This window comes from Podarcis raffonei, chromosome 9, assembly GCF_027172205.1.
Source record: "Podarcis raffonei isolate rPodRaf1 chromosome 9, rPodRaf1.pri, whole genome shotgun sequence".
In the NCBI taxonomy this organism is placed as follows: domain Eukaryota; kingdom Metazoa; phylum Chordata; class Lepidosauria; order Squamata; family Lacertidae; genus Podarcis; species Podarcis raffonei.
This window is the reverse complement of record NC_070610.1, coordinates 25,865,887-25,885,359: the sequence shown is the minus strand read 5'-3', so window position 1 is coordinate 25,885,359 and position 19,473 is coordinate 25,865,887. Positions and strand designations below refer to the sequence as shown.

Sequence of the window (19,473 nt, the reverse complement as noted above, 5' to 3'; positions counted from 1 at the left end):
GACTCTTGAGAGTCCCATGGACTGCAAGAAGATCAAACCTATCCATTCTTAAGGAAATTAGCCCTGAGTGCTCACTGGAAGGACAGATCCTGAAGCTGAGACTCCAATACTTTGGCCACCTCATGAGAAGAGAAGACTCCCTGGAAAAGACCCTGATGTTGGGAAAGATGGAGGGCACAAGGAGAAGGGGACGACAGAGGACGAGATGGTTGGACAGTGTTCTTGAAGCTACCAGCATGAGTTTGACCAAACTGCAGGAGGCAGTGGAAGACAGGAGTGCCTGGCGTGCTCTGGTCCAGGGGGTCACGAAGAGTCGGACACGACTAAACGACTAAACAACAACAATATGAAACCCTGCAAGCCGTTTTAATGTCACGCCACTAGCAGACACACTGAGAAACAGCAAACAATGCTTTCCTACGTAAAGGTTTCAAAAAACAGAAACTCCCATATCTTTGCTGCAACTTTTTTTTGGGCGGGGACTGGACACCCAATACTTCCGCCGGGGGGCTCCGTTGAAAACGGCTTCTCGAGACGCGAACCAGGAAGCGCCTTCTTCAGGTCAGCGGCGCGCGACTCTTCTTTTTTCGTACCTCTGCGGCTGCGATCTCCTGGGTGACGCGGACGCGGTTGAGGCAGTTGAGCGCGCATGCGCACTCCCCCCGTGGCCCTCCCTCACACCCCTCCGTGCGGCGGCCCCCTTTTAAACAACGCCATAGGGAAGGGGAAAGATGCAGGTGAGGCCCTGAGGGAGAGCGGCGGTTGGGTCGCGCGCGTGTGTAACGCTGTGCCTCAGGGGTGGGCCGTGAGGCCTGTTATTAGGCAGAGCAGCCCCGCCGCCCGTGGGGGCCGCTTCTCGGGGCTTCTCTTGGCCGCTCCCCTTCACGCCTTCCGCGGGGAGAAGCGCAGCACGAAGGTCCCCTTCAAGGACTTCTGGGGCTGTTCACTTTTTCTCCCGCGCTCTCTGTGCCTTCAAAAGCTTCGCGACAGGCAGACATTCAACAGGTGGAGTCATCGCCTGTGGGGAGAGAGATCTGTTGGATTTTGGGGAGACTATTGGGCTTTTTGGCGGGGGGGCTTTTAATAATAATATGACCTGCCACGCAGGACCCTGCCAGAAAAAAACAAACTATGCATTGGCCTCCGCCTGTCACAGCTGTGTGGCAAGGGATTAGAGAGAGAGAGAGAGAGAGAGAGAGAAAATCCCTGCCTATTTTACAAAAACTATACCATTCGGTATTCCATTATCCATCAAAACTTCCTTACCCTGTTGATTTGATCTTAAGGCTGCCAGCGTTTTCAGCTGTGCACAGTTATTTCCCATACATTCAATAAAGGTTGTCCAGTCTTCTCGAAAGGTGGCAAGTGATTATTCAACAGGTGAAGCATAGATGCGGGCTATATATCTGTTAAAAAAGAAAAGAAAAAGCACACAATATCCGACAGAGAAATGTGGCAGCTCTAGCGAGGACTAGGATCATCATTTGACTAGCATTCAAATCTTGTTCTGGAAAATCTTGCTAATTTAGGGGGGAAATGCCTTTTGGGTACCTTTTGCTAGCTAGCTGGTTTTAATCTGTTCTGGCAGGAAAAGGCTGCTTTATTATAACTGACAGAAATGTAGTCTTCCACTACAAAAGTTTGTGCTAGATTGAAGCTGCAATACTATACCTAGGGGTAAGCCACATTAACCTTAGTTGGACTTACTTTTTTGAGTAGACCCCTGGAGGATTAAACCAAAATGAATTTTATAGATTTCAGAGAGAGTGCTTAATTTCTAGAAAAAGTGATGCTGGGGCTGAAAGTACTTCTTTTCTCAATTTTTTTTGTTGATTTTGTCAACCAAAGTACTTCTCATCTTCCCCTTAATCCCAGATGAGTGGGGAATGTTTAGTGAGGAAAACACTTTCCATTTGCTTGGGGTACTTTAATTTGCATCTTATGTTCTGGAGCTGAGCAAGAGTAGTGAAAATCAAAATACATCTGACAATGAGCCCTGGGAGAAATTAAACCCTCCAATACTTTTTTTGCCATAGAAAGCAGTTATTCTTTTGGGTATCTAAACATCTAACAATCCTAAGAGGTCTTATTGAAGAGCTGCATACGCAAAGCAACTTATTTTTCTTTATGTTGTCATATCATAAGGATATATGTAAGAGTGTGTGTGTGTGCTGCTTATAATAATTTGTTTGCTTCTCAGACAACTTTAAAGTATGTATATTTAAAAGGTTTACAAGATGTACCTTGAAGAGGAATTCCTTTGAGCCGATTGCTATTTAACTGCTTTTTCTCCAACTGGAGAATACACCTGAGAAATGTAGCATCAGAGGAGAATCAGAATACAGGCGGCAACCATTTTAGGCGCTTCCAATTGACGTGCAATCACTGATGTGTGGGTCCTTTTGGACCTGGAAAAAGACAGAACAGGGAGACGGAATGGGACAGGGAACATTTATATGTGCTCTACGGACATACATGGGGGCCAAGAACAGAACCCCAGCGTGAAATTATCACCACCTATATATATGAGACTTGCAGAACATACCAGTTACCATTAGTCCTCTTCACAGATCTTGCTGCAAAGTGTATATGGATTCTGTGTTTCCTCTTCACTGGTATTTTTTCCATTTCCGTTAAGGATTTTGGAGCAAGAACTGCAGGAAGCAGTTGGAATTAGGGCTAGGAATTCCAGTAAGGGTTGCTTCAGTTACTGAAAATTTGTTGCATGGCATATGCTTGCACTCTCAGGCCTCTCTGTACTCAAGTCTGTTCTTATTTTTATAACAAACACTCCCAGAGAACTGTTCCTCAGTAATCTTCAATATGAAATATGTCTTTCAGCTTCTACCCATTTTGCCTGCTGCCTCTGTCTTCTGCTGCAATAGATATATGGGCGGGAAGAGTAGAACTGAAATTAGGGAAGATGCAATAAAGCCAAAATACATGCCTTGAGTTTTCTTCCTATGGTGCTTCATTCTCTCCTTTGATACAGTCTTCCTGTGCTATTTACTGCCCAGCTTTCCAGTATATTGTTTTCCTTTACACTGGAGGAAACCCTCGGGGTGTAAAGCATACATTTCTACATGTACTATTACTGATACACGTGGTCCTCCCACCCCTTAGTTAAGTGACATTTATACTGGATAAATTAAAGCAGGTTTCCCCAAATGTTTTGGACTATAAATCCCATCATCCCAACCACCATGACCAAATGCCAGGGATGATGAAAACAGTAGTCCAAAACATCTAGAAGGCATCAGGCTGGGAAGTCTGCTCTAAAGCAGGTGTACGAAACATTTAGCCCTCCAGATTTTGTTGAACCACAATTCCCATCAGCCCCAGCAAGCGTAGCCAATGGCCAGGGATGCTGATCAGAGTTGTAGCTCAGCAACACCTGAAGAGCCAAAGTTTCCATACAGCTGCTGTAAAACTTCAGTTCCACAGCTGTCACCTGTTTGGGGGATTATGCACTTTTGCCTGTTTGTCTCCAAAATTTAGCAGAAGGTACTTAGAACAGATTCTGTCTGTATGCCTTTATAAAAATATATTTCTTGGTTTTTCTAGCATTGCAGAAACTTGGTAATTGTTTTGTTTCCTGAATTAGGTATGCCTTGTAAATGAAAAAAGAAAAATTGAAAACATTTAATAATTGTGCATCTTTAATTGTCAATTTCTTTCCATAGCGAGTATTTACCCTGTCTGAAAGGGATGCACCTAGTTCACCTGTGCAATTTGCTTGGCAAAAAACTGTAGGAAACTACATTGCTGTTGCAGGGTAAGTTAATAAAGATTTCTTTATTGTATATGTTAATTAATTAAACAGATGAATCAGATTTTGTCATAGAAGCAGCTTACAGACTTTAATAATATTTACAGATGTATGAAAGATGACCACCATAATGATTATTCCTCTTCTGTTCTTTTTAAAAAAATTTTAGACACAATCACACTGTAAAAATCTTCGATCGCCATGGTCAAAAGAAAAATGAAATTATTTTACCAGGGTAAGTCTTGTACAATTTTGTGAAAGCAAAATATTACTTTTAGGCAAATTCAACATTAGATTATCTGATTTGTTTGGCATAAATGCCTTCAAAAATGGTGGGGGAGAGGGTTATGAAATTGCATGAGATTAGACTGTACTTTATTTTAGGAGAACAGAATTATGGGGAATGGATATCTCCTTCAAGGAGCTAGTCAGGCTTGCATTTCCACTCAGTTTCATATTTTCGAACCAAATATTGGAATATCCGGTTAATCCTTTCTGTGTTTCCTTAGCAACTGCATTGCTATGGACTGGGATCAAGATGGTGATACCTTAGCAATAATTGCTGATAAGGCCATTTGCATTTATCTGTGGGATGCCAACACAAACAAAATCAGCCTGATAGACACTAGCATGAGGTAAGCAAAAAGTGTGCTTTAAGAAAAAGTATATTTCCAGGCCAGTTTATACATTTAGTATAATTGCAACCTAAAATTAATACAGGGCATAGGTTGTCTTGTTTAAATGGGAGAAGTTTTCAGTTGTAGTTTTATGAATGAATTTTTCTTGCTGGTAGCGCAGGTTCTGAAGGATTGCCATATTTCATTTCCTCCTAAAATTGTTGAGAGCTTTGGGGGGGGGAGGAATCCAAAAGTTGAGCTCCCCCCCCGAAAAAGGGATTTTTAATTGCCTAAGATCCAGGACAAAGTGCCAGCTTTTGGAAATTTCCCCTAGATGTGTATTCTGCTTTTGAAATCCCAGTAATGTCCAGGAGAATCCGGACATATGGCAACCCTAGGTTTTGTATCTGTACCACCAAGCTGAATGGTGCAAGAAGGGCACAGATCTAATTTCCTCATCTTATGAAATTCTTTCCAGAAGAAACCTTTTTAGAATACGGAACATTGATCAGTCAGTTCTGATTGGCACTTTCAGCTTGTTCTTCGTTGTTACTTATATTGCCATCTTCAGGGATAAAGGTAAAGGTAAAGGGATCCCCTTCATGGATCACTGCCTTGCCGTGGCGAAGGGGCTTGAAGAACTCAGAGAAGCTATGAACTACGCCGAGCAGGGCACACAAGATGAACAGGTCATAGTGGAGAGTTTTGACCAAACGTGATCCACCTGGAGGAGGAACCGGCAAGCCACTCCAGTATCCTTGCCAAGAAAACTCCATGGACAAAGACAACAGGCATATAAAAGTTATGACGCTGGAAGATGAGCCCCTCAGGTCGGAAGGCGTCCAACATGCTACTGGGGAAGAGCGGAGGGCAAGTACAAGTAGATCCAGAGCTGATGAAGCGGCTGGGCCAAAGCCGAAAGGACGCTCAGTTGCGGATATGCCTGGAAGCGAAAGGAAAGTCCAATGCTGTAAAGAAAAATATTGCATAGGAACCTGGAATGTAAGAACCATGAACCTGGGTAAGTTGGAGGTGGTCAAAAATGAGATGGCAAGAATAAATATTGACATCCTGGGCATCAGTGAACTAAAATGGACGGGAATGGGCGAATTCAGTTCGGATGACCATCACATCTACTACTGTGGGCAAGAAACCCGTAAAAGAAATGGAGTGGCCCTCATAGTCAACAATAGAGTGGCGAAAGCTGTACTGGGATGCAATCTCAAAAATGATAGAATGATCTCGATACGAATCCAAGGCAGACCTTTTAACATCACAGTAATCCAAGTTTATGCACCAACCACTGGTGCTGAAGAAACTGAAATAGACCAATTCTATGAAGACTTACAAGACCTTATAGAAGTGACACCAAAGAAGGATGTTCTTCTCATTATAGGGGATTGGAATGCTAAAGTAGGGAATCAAGAGATAAAAGGAACAACTGGCAAGTTTGGCCTTGGAGATCAAAACGAAGCAGGGCAAAGGCTAATAGAGTTCTGTCAAGAGAACAAGCTGGTCATCACAAACACGCTTTTCCAACAACACAAGAGACGACTCTACACATGGACATCACCAGATGGGCAGTATCGAAATCAGATTGATTATATTCTCTGCAGCCAAAGATGGAGAAGCTCTATACAGTCAGCAAAAACAAGACCTGGAGCTGACTGTGGCTCAGATCATCAGCTTCTTATAGCAAAATTCAAGCTTAAACTGAAGAAAGTAGGAAAAACCACTGGGCCGGTAAGATACAATCTAAGTCAAATCCCTTATGAATACACAGTGGAAGTGACGAACAGGTTTAAGGATTTAGATTTGTTGGACAGAGTGCCTGAAGAACTATGGATGGAGGCTCGTAACATTGTACAGGAGGCAGCAACGAAAACCATCCCAATGAAAAGGAAATGCAAGAAAGCAAAGTGGCTGTCCAATGAGGCCTTACAAATAGCGGGGGAGAGAAGGCAAGCAAAATGCGAGGGACATAGTGAAAGATACAGGAAATTAAATGCAGATTTCCAAAGAATAGCAAGGAGAGACAAGAAGGCCTTCTTAAACGAGCAATGCAAACAAATAGAGGAAAACAACAGAATAGGAAGAACCAGAGATCTGTTCAAGAAAATTGGAGATATGAAAGGAACATTTCGTACAAAGATTACCATAATAAAGGACAAAAGTGGTAAGGACCTAACAGAAGCAGAAGACATCAAGAAGAGGTGGCAAGAATACACAGAGGAATTATACCAGAAAGATATGGATGTCTCGTACACCCCAGGTAGTGTGGTTGCTGACCTTGAGCCAGACATCCTGGAAAGTGAAGTCAAATGGGCCTTAGAAAGCACTGCAAATAACAAGGCCAGTGGAAGTGATGGTATTCCAGCTGAACTATTTAAAATTTTAGAAGATGATGCTGTTAAGGTGCTACACTCAATATGCCAGCAAATTTGGAAAACTCAGCAGTGGCCAGAAGATTGGAGAAGATCAGTCTACATCCCAATCCCAAAGAAGGGCAGTGCCAAAGAATGCTCCAACTACCGCACAATTGCACTCATTTCACACGCTAGCAAGGTTATGCTTAAAATTCTACAAGGAAGGCTCAAACAGTATGTGGATCGAGAACTCCCAGAAGTGCAAGCTGGATTTAGAAGAGGCAGAGGAACCAGAGACCAAATTGCAAACATGCGCTGGATTATGGAGAAAGCTAGAGAGTTCCAGAAAGACATCTACTTCTGCTTCATTGACTATGCAAAAGCCTTTGACTGTGTCGACCACAGCAAACTATGGCAAGTTCTTAAAGAAATGGGAGTGCCTGATCACCTCATCTGTCTCCTGAGAAATCTCTATGTGGGACAAGAAGCTACAGTTAGAACTGGATATGGAACAACTGATTGGTTCAAAATTGGGAAAGGCGTACGACAAGGCTGTATTTTGTCTCCCTGCTTATTTAATTTATACGCAGAATACATCATGCGAAAGGCTGGGCTGGATGAATCCCAAACTGGAATTAAGATTGCCGGAAGAAATATCTTCCTGACAGTAAGAGCTGTTCGACAGTGGAATTTGCTGCCAAGGAGTGTGGTGGAGTCTCCTTCTTTGGAGGTCTTTAAGCAGAGGCTTGACAACCATATGTCAGGAGTGCTCTGATGGTGTTTCCTGCTTGGCAGGGGGTTGGACTCGATGGCCCTTGTGGTCTCTTCCAACTCTATGATTCTATGATTCTATATCAACAACCTCAGATATGCAGATGACACAACCTTGATGGCAGAAAGTGAGGAGGAATTAAAGAACCTTTTAATGAGGGTGAAAGAGGAGAGCGCAAAATATGGTCTGAGGCTCAACATCAAAAAAACGAAGATCATGGCCACTGGGCCCATCACCTCCTGGCAAATAGAAGGGGAAGAAATGGAGGCAGTGAGAGATTTTACTTTCTTGGGCTCCATGATCACTGCAGATGGTGACAGCAGCCACGAAATTAAAAGACGCCTGCTTCTTGGGAGAAGGGCAATGACAGGCCTAGACAGCATCTTGAGAAGTAGAGACGTCACCTTGCCAACAAAGGTCCGTATAGTTAAAGCCATGGTTTTCCCAGTAGTGATGTATGGAAGTGAGAGCTGGACCATAAAGAAGGCTGATCGCCGAAGAATTGATGCTTTTGAATTATGGTGCTGGAGAAGACTCTTGAGAGTCCCATGGACTGCAAGAAGATCAAACGCATCCATTCTTAATGAAATCAGCCCTGAGTGCTCACTGGAAGGACAGATCGTGAAGCTGAGGCTCCAGTACTTTGGCCACCTCATGAGAAGAGAAGACTCCCTGGAGAAGACACTGATGCTGGGAAAGATGGAGGGCACAAGGAGAAGGGGACGGCAGAGGATGAGATGGTTGGATAGTGTTCTCGAAGCCACAAACATGAGTCTGACCAAACTGCGGGAGGTAGTGGAGGACAGAGGTGCCTGGCGTGCTCTGGTCCATGGGGTCACGAAGAGTCGGACACGACTAAACGACTAAACAACAACAAAGGGACCCCTGACCATTAGGTCCAGTCTTGGCCGACTCGGGGGTTGTGGCGCTCATCTCACTTTATTGGCCAAGGGAGCTGGCGTACAGCTTCCGGGTCATGTGGCCAGCAGGACTAAGCCGCTTCTGGCAAACCAGCGCAGCACACGGAAACGCCGTTTACCTTCCTGCCGGAGCAGTACCTATTTATCTACTTGCACTTTTGACGTGCTTTCGAACTGCTAGGTTGGCAGGAGCAGGGACTGAACAACGGGAGCTCAGCCTGTCGCGGGGATTCGAACCGCCAACCTTCTGATTGGCAAGTTCTAGGCTCTGTGGTTTAACCCATCTTCAGGGATATGGGTGGGTAAAAGAGAAATCATGTACAGATGACAAGAGAGCAGAGTGTTCTTGAGCTCAGGTACTACTTGAGGGGTTTCCTACTGGCATCTGTATTTTTAAACTAAATCTAAAGTTGCCTGATTTCCTCAATGGTGGCTATCTAGTCTTTTATATATTGTATGTGTCTGTATTATTAATGTATTTGGAAGACTTTGTTTGATTTTATGATTTTATTGTTTAAACTTATGCCAATAAAGGCCAGTAACAGTAACAATAACAACAGAATGCTGGACTATATGGGCCATTGGCCTGATCCAGCAGGCTCCTCTTATTTTATTATGAGTGTGTATTGCTAATACAGAAAAGGAATGTGACAGAAACTATGCCAGGAAACAAGAAGTAAAGTAAGGATAGGTGAGATGTTAATCTAGGAAATGTTGTAGAGCAATTTGGCTTGCCCTATTGTGCAAACCAGGCCATCTCTTGAATGCCAATCATCAGTTTTCTACTACAGAATCATAACTGCGCCTGCTTTTCTGATCTTGAACCAAGTACTTTCTCTCCTTACTGCTGTTTCCTTAAATATTGTCAATAAAAAATGGTAATCCATTCAACACTCTTGTTGTTACAGTGGAACCTCGTTTTTTGAATGTAATCTGTTCCAGAAATCCGTTCAACTTCCGAAATGTTCAAAAACCGAGGATCAGAGGGCTGTCAGCAAGTTGGGGGGGGGGGATAAGAAACGCACCTCGGAAGCTGTTTGACTTCCGAGGTGTGTTTGAAAGTGGAAGCAGTCACTTCTGCGTTTCGGTGTTCAGCTGCCAAAACGTTCAGCTGCCAAGACGTGTGAAAACCGAGGTTTGACTGTATTGAAAGCCTATTTCATTTTTTTGTTACAGGGAACCAATGTCTTTCTTACGTTGGTCGAAAGCCGAACCCTTACTTGCTGCTGGAACAGCTAAGGGAAATGTACTAATATATAACCGCCAAACTTCTCGCAAAATTCCTATCCTTGGTCAGTACCATTATAAAATTAGTGAACGTCTGTGTGGAGAGAGAGCAGAAATTTGCTCGCTTTATTAAAATCTAGTTAATATATTTCTAGTGTAAGTATTTCACCATGTGTAATTGTAGATGAGGAAACTGTGATCTACCAGATGGTGTTGAACTTCATCATCCATCAGGCCCAGCCAGCATGGCCAATGGTCAAGGATGATGGGATTTGTAGTCCAACAATATTAGGAGGGCCACAGGTTCCTATGCTATTTGTCTGTTTTCTTTTAATAATTCACAGTTTTCCAGCTTAAAATGATAATTGTATTATTGGATATGCCTACTTGAATCACATACTTAACGTCCATGCATTGTTCAATATCTTTAGGGAGCAAATTGTGATTTTTCTATGTGACTTTGTTTTACCAGGTAAGCACACCAAACGGATTACATGTGGTTGTTGGAGCGGTGGGAAATTCATAGCATTAGGCGGTGAGGACAAACTGGTAACAATTAGCAACCACGAAGGAGATACAATCAGAGTGGTAATAAACCTACATTGTTATTATGCACAAGATTATAACAGTTAGTTAAATGAAAAAATGCCTTCGCCCCCATTTGCTCTTTGTGTGAATGTTAATGTGAGAGAGAAAGCAGAAGAGGATTGGTTACAAACCAAATGCCTGTTTGAGCCAGTTGAAGTTTCACATTTGAATTACAGGCTCAGGAAATGAAAAAGAACAAAAGCTATTTAGTGTTGTGTGTGAAAATATCCTGGGTTAATGTTCAAGAATCTGTGTAGTTTAAACATTGGTTGCAGCTTTGCTTTTTATTGGACCAACTTCTATTAGTGAGAGTGCCCAATCTTTAAAAACAACAACTGTAAGATTCTTGAAAGGTCATCCATGATAACCAACACCAGTTATTTTTGTGAAAGACGTAGATTTTTGTCTCCGTTTTTCCTCCTTGTCTTTCCTTGCCTCTTTCTCCCAGAGGGCAGTGAAGGGGCTAATTAACTGATAATGGGGATTTCCATATATACAGATAGGCACTATCTACCGTATTTTTCGCTCTATAGGACGCACACAACCATAGGACGCACCTTGTTTTAGAGGGGGAGAACAAGGGAAAAAAATCTCCCCCTCTCTGCTCAGCGCCCCTTCAGCAAAGCAGCAGGAGAAACGGAGCCCCTTCCATTTCTCCTCCCGCTTGGCTGAAAGGGCGCTGTGCAGCTCTCCCTCTCTGCTGAAGCCAGGAAAGTCTTGTTCTCCCGGCTTCAGCAAAAGGAACCTGAAGCCTCCAGAACGCAGTGGGAACTTGCGCTGCGCTCCGGAGGCTTCATGTTGCTTTTGCTGAAGCCTGGAGAGCGAGAGGGGTCGGTGCACCGACCTCTCTCGCTCTCCAGGCTTCAGCGAAAGCAGCATGAAGCCTCCGGAGCGCGGAGGGAGCGCTCCCTCTGCGCTTGGGAGGCTTCGCGTTGCTATCGCTGAAGCCAAGGAGCCTGCATTCGCTCCATAGGACACAAACACATTTCCCCTTAATTTTTGTAGGGGGAAAAGTGTGTCCTATAGAGCGAAACATACGGTAAGTCCTAGGATACAGTCTGCTAAGGATATTATTGTATCATTTTGGTTTTATGTTTATTTTGTATAATATATTATTTTGTTAGCCGCTTTGAGTTCCTCAATGAGAAAAAGAAGCAGGATCCAAATTTTGTAACTATAGGAGAAACTAATGTCAGAAATGGTGTAGCTGTTTGTGGTGGTGATCTAAGAATTAAACCATTTTGCCCAGCTGGCTGGGATCATCGATTTTCCATGAAGGCATTGTTTAAAATCTCAGGCCACATGTAATTCTTTCTTCCTTGACAGAGTCTTAAGGCAAGCAAATGAAAGGCTTTATAAGGTGGAATGGAGAAAATATGACAGCTGTGTTCCAAACATTACATTATTGTAGAGAGCAGGAAGCACAGCCAGTTTGTGCATCTAGTTCCTCCACACAAAGTTAGTCTCCAAAGCTGCTTTTGGAATTCAGGTTGATACCTGTTAATATTACTGTATTAACATCTGAAAAATCATTGCATTGTTTTGTGGTTTTCTTGTCAATGGCCTAGTTTGCTCTTAGCGCTAAATCATGATTTATTAAACTTAGCACTATTTGTGAACCCAGCTCAGTGACTTAACTATGGTACATTTACTGCCAACAAGCCATTATCTGAACCTAGGTTTTTGTTTTTGCTTTACTTTACAAACCTTGCTTTTTTTTTAACTAATGGCTTCGTGTTGCATGGGAACTCAGCACCCTTCCTTAACCAGGCACTCGCCAAACTATAAAGGCATGAGGGAAGAGTGGCTGGAAAACAAACATTGGAGGGGGAAAGCCATAGTTTGCTTATCATTTGTGGGACAACTTGTGGTTAACTTGTGATTTATTAACAAACCATGGTGTAGTGTTATGGGTATACCAGGCCAGTGTAACCGTTTCAAAAAATAAAAATTACTTATTCTATTAACCTTGGAACCTTATTCTTGCAGACAACAGTGAGAGGAGAACCCAGTGATATGGAGTTTATAGTAATGAAAACTGATGATAGAACAGGAGGAAATGAGACCACAGTAAGTATTTAACAACACAGCAAGTATATATTGCTTGAAACCAAAGGGGCTTTGCAAAGAAAGCAATAAGGGAAAGTTATAACACAAGAAAATAAAATACAAATTTTGTTTGTCATAAGAATTCCAAAATTAGATTGTAGCTCTGAGACGTTAGTGTCATTCTTATCATAAGAGCTTTATCATGTTACTTGACAAGGCACAGTAAAAGATTTAAGATAGGTGTCTTTGATTTTCTTAGCAGCTGATGCTTACAAAGGCTGTCTTAGAAATAAGTAATCATGTCAGGAGAATAATTTCTAATCCTCTTAAGGAACACTACCATTGCATTATTACTGTAAGATGCGTAAGATGATTCTGGTTTTGTTCAATATATTATTTTCTTCTCTCTCTCTTTTTTCCAGGTATGCATTGTCGTTGCTCAGAAAACCTTGTATATTTATAATTTCAGAGATCCAGAGAACCCAATTGAACTGGCGTTTCAGCCACGCTACGGGAACATTGTCTCTTATAAATGGTAAAGCTATTCACCAAACTAGTAATATCACATGAAAGAGAGTGCTCTAGCATTATAGACATTTCCAGATGGGTAGCTGACAAGCTGTATTAATCTATTGAAGCAAAAACAGCAGAGAGTATTATTATGCCATAACCTTCCACACACATTGTCAACTTCAGCAGTGCACAAAAGCTTCTGCCATAATAAATTGCTTTTATAAATGTTTTGTGCTAGGGTGGGTTTTGTGCTGTTACTTTAGTCAGGGAAGTCTGAATACTTTGTAGCAGGGTGAAGAAGCTTTATCTGTCTGGATGTTGCTAGACTGCAACTTCTCTCATCCCTGAGATGATTGCTCATGTTGGCTGAGGCTGATGGCAGCTGAACAGCTGGAGGGCAACAGGTTCTAAATCCCTGCTTTTGTAGACTAAAAAGTCAGTGTTCTTGAAAAGAGACGCAAATACAATTGTTCCAGTGTTTCCTAGTAGTTTAATTTTGAAATAGAATTTGGTTTTCTGTGAACAATCCCATTCCCCACCCTCCCCAGCCAGCTGACAATTCTGAGACTTTTCTTTCTTTCTGCAGCCATGTTGCTTGAACGGGTTTTGATCATATTGTTGAAATCTTTACAGGTATGGTGATAATTACATCATGATAGGGTTCTCGCTTGGCTGTTTTGTGGTGATTTCTACACACGTTCGAGAGATTGGCCATGAGATCTTTCAGGCATATGATCATAAAGATAACCTGACTAGCATTGCAATATCACAGTCACTAAACAAAGTTGCATCATGTGGAGATAACTGGTGAGTCATCATGTTTTCATATGAAGCCCTTAAAATACAAGCTATCACAAAGAAAGTGCTAATATTGACTCTGAAAATGCTGTCCTAGAACAGTTTGAGGTCATGTTAAGACATTAGTACCCTGATCAAGAGATCTGTTTGGTTTCTGACAGAAGCTGTTATCTTTCATGTGCCAATATGCTATCTTACTTATTCCAAGGGAGAAAGCAATTCTTCACCAGCTGTAACTTTTATACCATCTTCAAGGGCAGCCCCCACATAGAGCATACTACAGTAGTCTAATTGAGATGTTATCAGATTATGTAATGCCATAGCTAAGCTATCCCGATCCAAGAACACTGAAGCTGATGAGCCAGCTTGAACTGGGTATAGGTACTTCATGCCACAGAGCCACCTTTGCTTTTAGTGACAATGACTCCAAGAGTACCCCAGGCTAGAAATCAGCTCCTTCAGGTGTGTGTGGGGTGCAACTCCATCTAGATCAGGTTGTCTGCCCAAGTCCCAGACCCAGGAAGTACTCAGCAACAGTACCTTCATCTTATTATGTAGTAAGTTAACACTGAAGGAAGTGATTTTCTTTCTATTATAGCATCAAGATTCATGACTTGTCAGATTTGAATGAAATGTATGCAATAATAAACTTGGAGGATGAAAATAAAGGTATGACCACTTCCAGATTTACCTGATTGCTTGTCAAATCATATAAGACAGATTCTTAATTTGCATTAGCAATTTGCTTATATAAAGAAATGTGATGCAGTAACTACAGTTTGTGGATTGAACCAACCAGACTTGGGTTCCAACTCTTACTCAGCTGAGCTTTGCTATTAATAACCTTAACGTGACCTGTGACTTTCTTAAGACAGTCCTTCAAACCATACTGTGGAGTAGTTGAAACCAACAGTGACAAGCCTTGGATTAGACATAGCTGCAAACCACAGTTTGCTGTTTGAATGTGCCAAACCATGGTTTACTCAATAACTTGCCCACTGGCTAGGATCCTTGGGAAGGGAGAGCTTTTTATCTCTTCCCCACGTGTATGAAAGGAAAGTGGGAAGCAGCATTGAAGCCCAGTTCTTGCTGCTTTATCTCAGACTAGCCTTCCTCATAGGGTTGTGGAAAGGATAAAATATGACAACACCATATAAGCTGCCCTGAGATTCTTGAACGAAGGGCAGAGCAGAAGTGCAATTCATTGCTAATATGCCCATTGTAGCTTACATAATTCCCCAAAGACTTGGGGACAAGAGCTAGCAACTTAAATATGGCATTAGAAATAAAGGTATATGTTGTTGTGTGTGACATTGTGCTAATCTGACACAGGTAGGTTACTCTTTAAGACACAGAAAATGCTTTTTAGTGATGCAGGTATTGCTTCTTGGATTTCTAAGATAGAATACTGTTGTTGTTTTTACAAAACCTCATTGATATTTTAGGTCTAGATCAGTTGTCATGGACAGACGATGGACAGTTGCTGGCAGTGTCTACGAAGAAAGGGACTATCCATGTCTTCTTGACAAAACTTCCCATTCTTGGAGACTCATACAGCACACGGATCGCGTACCTCACCTCGCTTCTTGAAGTGACAGTTGCCAACCACATTGAAAGTGTATAGTACTTCATTCATTTTAAAGTTTAGTTAGGTGTAACATTTTGTTTTATGGTAAGCAGTTCTCAGCAAAAGTGGTATGGTCTGTCTTGGCAGGAGCTACCAATTACAGTTTCTGTGGAAGTTGAGCCCAACTTTGTGGCTATTGGCCATTATCACTTGGCTGTTGGCATGAATAATCGGGCATGGTTTTATGTTCTTGGAGAGAGCAGTAAGTATATCTCTAGTTCCATTATTCCACACTGAAGTAGTGTAGCACTGCTGTATTTTATTGAATTACTGGTTAGTCTATAATATGTTAGTAAGTTTATTGCTTCAAATTGTACCCTTAGTGTCACAACAGCTAATTATACCTCTTGTAAGATGTTACAGGACACACAATTTAGATGATGTAAAAATAATATGAAACAATTATTATTGGGATTATGAAAGAAAGATGGAGCTTTTCGTCTTCATGTGGGCCACATAGCCCTGACAGTCACAATCTGATTGCATTGTTCCAAATATTTGAAGTATTTTAAGTGGCCAAGGATATGTTCAAAAGAGAGAATCACGACAAAATTTCATTCCACATTTTCAGGTGTAAAAAAGCTCAAGGACATGGAATATCTTGGAACAGTAGCCAGTATGTGCCTTAATTCTGACTATGCTGCTGCACGTTTTGAGGGTAAAGTTCAGTTGCATATGGTAAGTATATTAGGCAGCCTGAACTCCCAAGAGTCGCATGAACTGCTATAATAGAGCTGGACGAGAAACTCCTAATTATGTAATCTTCTGTGATGCGTTTGATCTAGATAACCAGTTCATTTCCAGTCTAATTTAGCAGCTGGTTACTGGAGAACCACAAGAAGCTAAATGCACCACTGAGATTAGTTGCAGGCAACTGAAAGGCAAAAAGTTTTGGATAATTACATAGTTAACAAAGTTGGTGTGAAAAGTCCTCTTGAGATTTGGGGTGGCTAGTGGAGATTTATGACTCATTAAGGGGGGAAAGGATGAGGCTGAGATTGATACAGTATGCGGCTAGCTTCCTTAATTTCAGATTATGAGCTGGTAAAACCTGTTCACTTTTTATTGCTGATAAAAAAACCTTTGCTTTGCTGTATTATTTTAGATAGAAAGTGAACGCTCCAATACCCAGGAAGAACGGGAAACTAGACTCTTCCCAGATACAGATGATAAAAATAAAATTTTGTGCCATGCTTTAACCAATGATTTCCTCATCTATGGTACTGATGTAAGTATTTGTCTGTTTCAAACTGTGGATGCCATTTTTGTAGTATAAAATGTTAATTATTAAGAATACCGGTTTCATTTTGTGCATGTACATTTCATGACACTCCTTGGTTCTATTCCACATTCTCTTACAAATAACCAAAACAAGTGAGACACAATTGGGGGGGGGGGCAAAAGACAGAAGCAAAATTCATGCCTCCTTTCCCCTTCCTGTGGCCGCATCTCTCTGTCATTCATCTCTGATCGCATTCTCCCCTCTTGAAAGATGCCGCTTGGTGTCTTGCTTTTTCAGCAAACTTAGTGGTCTCTTTCAACAGGTGGCCACCTCCTTCCTTTTAGCTAACAACATGTAGGAGAGGGGTAAGAGTTTTGTAACCTTTCTTTTTCACTCTTGATCTTTTTCAGCAGTGAAGGGTCAGACAGCCCCACCTCTCACTGCTGAAAGAATCCTCAATACCAGTTGAGAACCAAAGGAGTATGTCCTGAGGGACAGAGTGCCAAAGGAGAGAGCCCTGTGAAGAGAGCAGAGGTTTTTAACCTTTTTGAGTCCACGGCTCCCTTGACCAACTCCATTTTTTTCTGCGGTACCCCTGTGGGGCTCAGGAGCCCAGTTATGTCACCCCTTGCCTGCAGAGCCGGCAGTCTCTCACCCCCTTTCAAACACCCTCCCTTGTGGAGTGTTCCCTCAGCCTCCTCTCCTCTCCCTCTTGGGAGTCCTCTGGGCAGCCATTGCTGCCACCCCTGGTTTCTGAGCTGCTCCCCTGCCCCAAAGAGAGGTGCCTCTTCACACTACCCCACAGGGGCCTGGGAATAGGATGCCTCCAGCCTTAGTGGCCCAACGGAGACTGGCCAAAGGTGAATGTGAGTCCATTACCTTATCTTGGGAGGCAGCAGTGTCAGCAGTGGGCACTGTTGGGCCTGCAAGGCAGAAAGGCTCCCCTTCGGCACCGGGTTCTCAGCTCCCAGGCAGGCCTTTCACACAGCAAGCACAAGAAAGGCCAGTGCACTGCCTGCCTGCCTGCCTGCCCAGCCTCCTACTTGTCTGTCCATTCACAACAGCAAGGGTTGACTGGTGGCTGGGATTCTTCACCCGCTTGCTTGCTTGCTTGTTGCTTGCTTATTCCAAGGCTGCCTCAGCTCCTGGCAACAGGCACCCTAGGCCAGCCCCAGAGGCACCATTTGTGTGGGGAACTTGTAGCCAGGGCTGTTGCAGCAAATAGCTGTGCAGGTGGCAGAGACACAAGCGGGGACCAGAGGAGGGAGGAAAGGAAAGAGGAACAAAGGCCAGTGTTCCCTGCAGCACCCCGACTATCCTTCAAGGCACCCCAGGGTGCCATGGCACACTGGTTGAAAACCCCTGAGCTAGAGGATAGGGGACTATCCTTGGTCTGGATGAGTGAAAATAAGTTTTTTGTAGGGAAGTAGTAGAAGGAGAGGGACGTGGGTGGTGCTGTGGGTTAAACCACAGAGCCTAGGACTTGCTGATCAGAAGGTCGGCGGTTCAAATCCCCGGGACGGGGTGACCTCCCGTTGCTCGGTCCCTGCTCCTGCCAACCTAGCAGTTCAAAAGCGCGTCAAAGCGCAAGTAGATAAATAGGTACCGCTCCGGTGGGAAGGTAAGCGGCGTTTCTGTGTGCTGCTCTGGTTCGCCAGAAGCGGCTTAGTTATGCTAGCCACATGACCCGGAAGCTGTACGCTGGCTCCCTCGGCCAATAAAGTGAGATGAGCGCTGCAACCCCAGAGTCAGCCACGACTGGACCTGATGGTCTGGTTCCTTTACCTTTTAGTAGAAGGAGGGAAGACACTGAGTTGGTCGACCCAGCCAATATAATTGTTCCACCCTTCAATCCTTGCACCTTATTATCACCATCTGTCATTGGTATTCCTCAGTGGCATATGGAAAGTGTTCCTCTGCAATATTTGTCCAGATCTGATTTGAGAGTTGGTTGTTCCAAATGCCACTCCCTAATATGTTTCTTCAAGGGTAGGGACTCCCTACCTTTTTCCTGCAGTGGAGGAGGGAATCCTTGGATAGGTGGACCCTCTGACTCGCTCCACTAGGCAGGGCCATGCAAATTAAGGAAATCTTACCTCACTGCATGGTAGAGTGACACCCCCCCATCCAACACTGGCCAACCTAGCTACCTGTGCAGGTTTACTTTGTCTTCCATTGTTTCTGAGAGGCCTTAATCTACACAATTCTTGTCGGTGGAGAGATAAGAGAGAAAAGGTTCTGAGGGGGAAAGTTTTGGCTTGGCCGTGGCTCAGAATCCCTTGAGGGCTCCCAGCCTGATTTTCTCTGCAAACTCTTTGAAGCATGAGGTGTCAGGAAGAGAAGCTGCCCAAGGTGATGGGCCTGTCTACCCAACAAGAGCAGCTACCCTCAGTTTCAATGAGGAGCTTGTAATTAATTTTTCCATTGTTGGTTCTTAAGCCAAAAATGTTCTGCTGGTCTGGTTGTCTGGATTGCCTACTTCAGCTGCAAATGCATTAGTTTGTCAGGCTCTAATGCTAGTATTATGGCTCTTGTTTTGTTGGTTGTTAGACTGGTGCTATTCAGTATTTCTACATTGAAGATTGGCAGTTTGTGAATGAGTACCGCCATTCCGTCAGTGTGAGAAACATCTTCCCAGATCCCAATGGGTCTAGATTAGTTTTCATTGATGACAAAAGTGATGGATTTGTTTACTGTCCGGTAAGTTATTTATTCCATTCCTAATTTATAAGTTGCAGTCTACTTATTTCTCCCTTACAGACTTTTGCTTTTTTCCTCATTTTTAGTCCACCCATCTTCTAAAGATAGGTACTTAGTGTAAATAGGTTTATTCTATTTTATTTTCAAAAATCTGTGAGGTCATTGGGATGAGAAACTGACATGCTAGATGCCAGAAAGTAGGCATTTGAACCAGGTCTAAGTACAACACAATGGTCTATTGAACTATGCCAGCTCTCTCCTGTAGATTGTGAAATTAATTGTGGGCTTTGTTACCCAAAACCACA

General features: G+C 43.0%; 1 protein-coding gene across 4 annotated transcripts in view; it reads left to right on the top strand.

The window, feature by feature from the left end:
• The first annotated feature begins 610 nt into the window (after nucleotides 1–610).
• Nucleotides 611–19,473, top strand: part of WDR19 (WD repeat domain 19) — a 41,901-nt gene continuing 23,038 nt past the window's right edge. Inside the window, exons 1-15 of one of the 4 annotated variants that reach the window (XM_053403817.1) lie at nucleotides 611–737; nucleotides 3,684–3,775; nucleotides 3,939–4,004; nucleotides 4,279–4,404; nucleotides 9,621–9,736; nucleotides 10,144–10,259; nucleotides 12,249–12,329; nucleotides 12,731–12,843; nucleotides 13,455–13,628; nucleotides 14,218–14,288; nucleotides 15,065–15,237; nucleotides 15,334–15,448; nucleotides 15,818–15,924; nucleotides 16,352–16,474; nucleotides 19,019–19,168. In XM_053403817.1, coding sequence (XP_053259792.1) covers nucleotides 732–737; nucleotides 3,684–3,775; nucleotides 3,939–4,004; nucleotides 4,279–4,404; nucleotides 9,621–9,736; nucleotides 10,144–10,259; nucleotides 12,249–12,329; nucleotides 12,731–12,843; nucleotides 13,455–13,628; nucleotides 14,218–14,288; nucleotides 15,065–15,237; nucleotides 15,334–15,448; nucleotides 15,818–15,924; nucleotides 16,352–16,474; nucleotides 19,019–19,168 — 1,629 coding nt within the window. In that variant the 5' untranslated portion in view covers nucleotides 611–731. Of the gene's footprint in view, nucleotides 738–878; nucleotides 1,006–3,683; nucleotides 3,776–3,938; nucleotides 4,005–4,278; nucleotides 4,405–9,620; nucleotides 9,737–10,143; nucleotides 10,260–11,698; nucleotides 11,718–12,248; nucleotides 12,330–12,730; nucleotides 12,844–13,454; nucleotides 13,629–14,217; nucleotides 14,289–15,064; nucleotides 15,238–15,333; nucleotides 15,449–15,817; nucleotides 15,925–16,351; nucleotides 16,475–19,018; nucleotides 19,169–19,473 lie in introns of those variants that run through there. The other 3 variants (XM_053403818.1, XM_053403819.1, XM_053403820.1) reach the window with 3 other exon arrangements.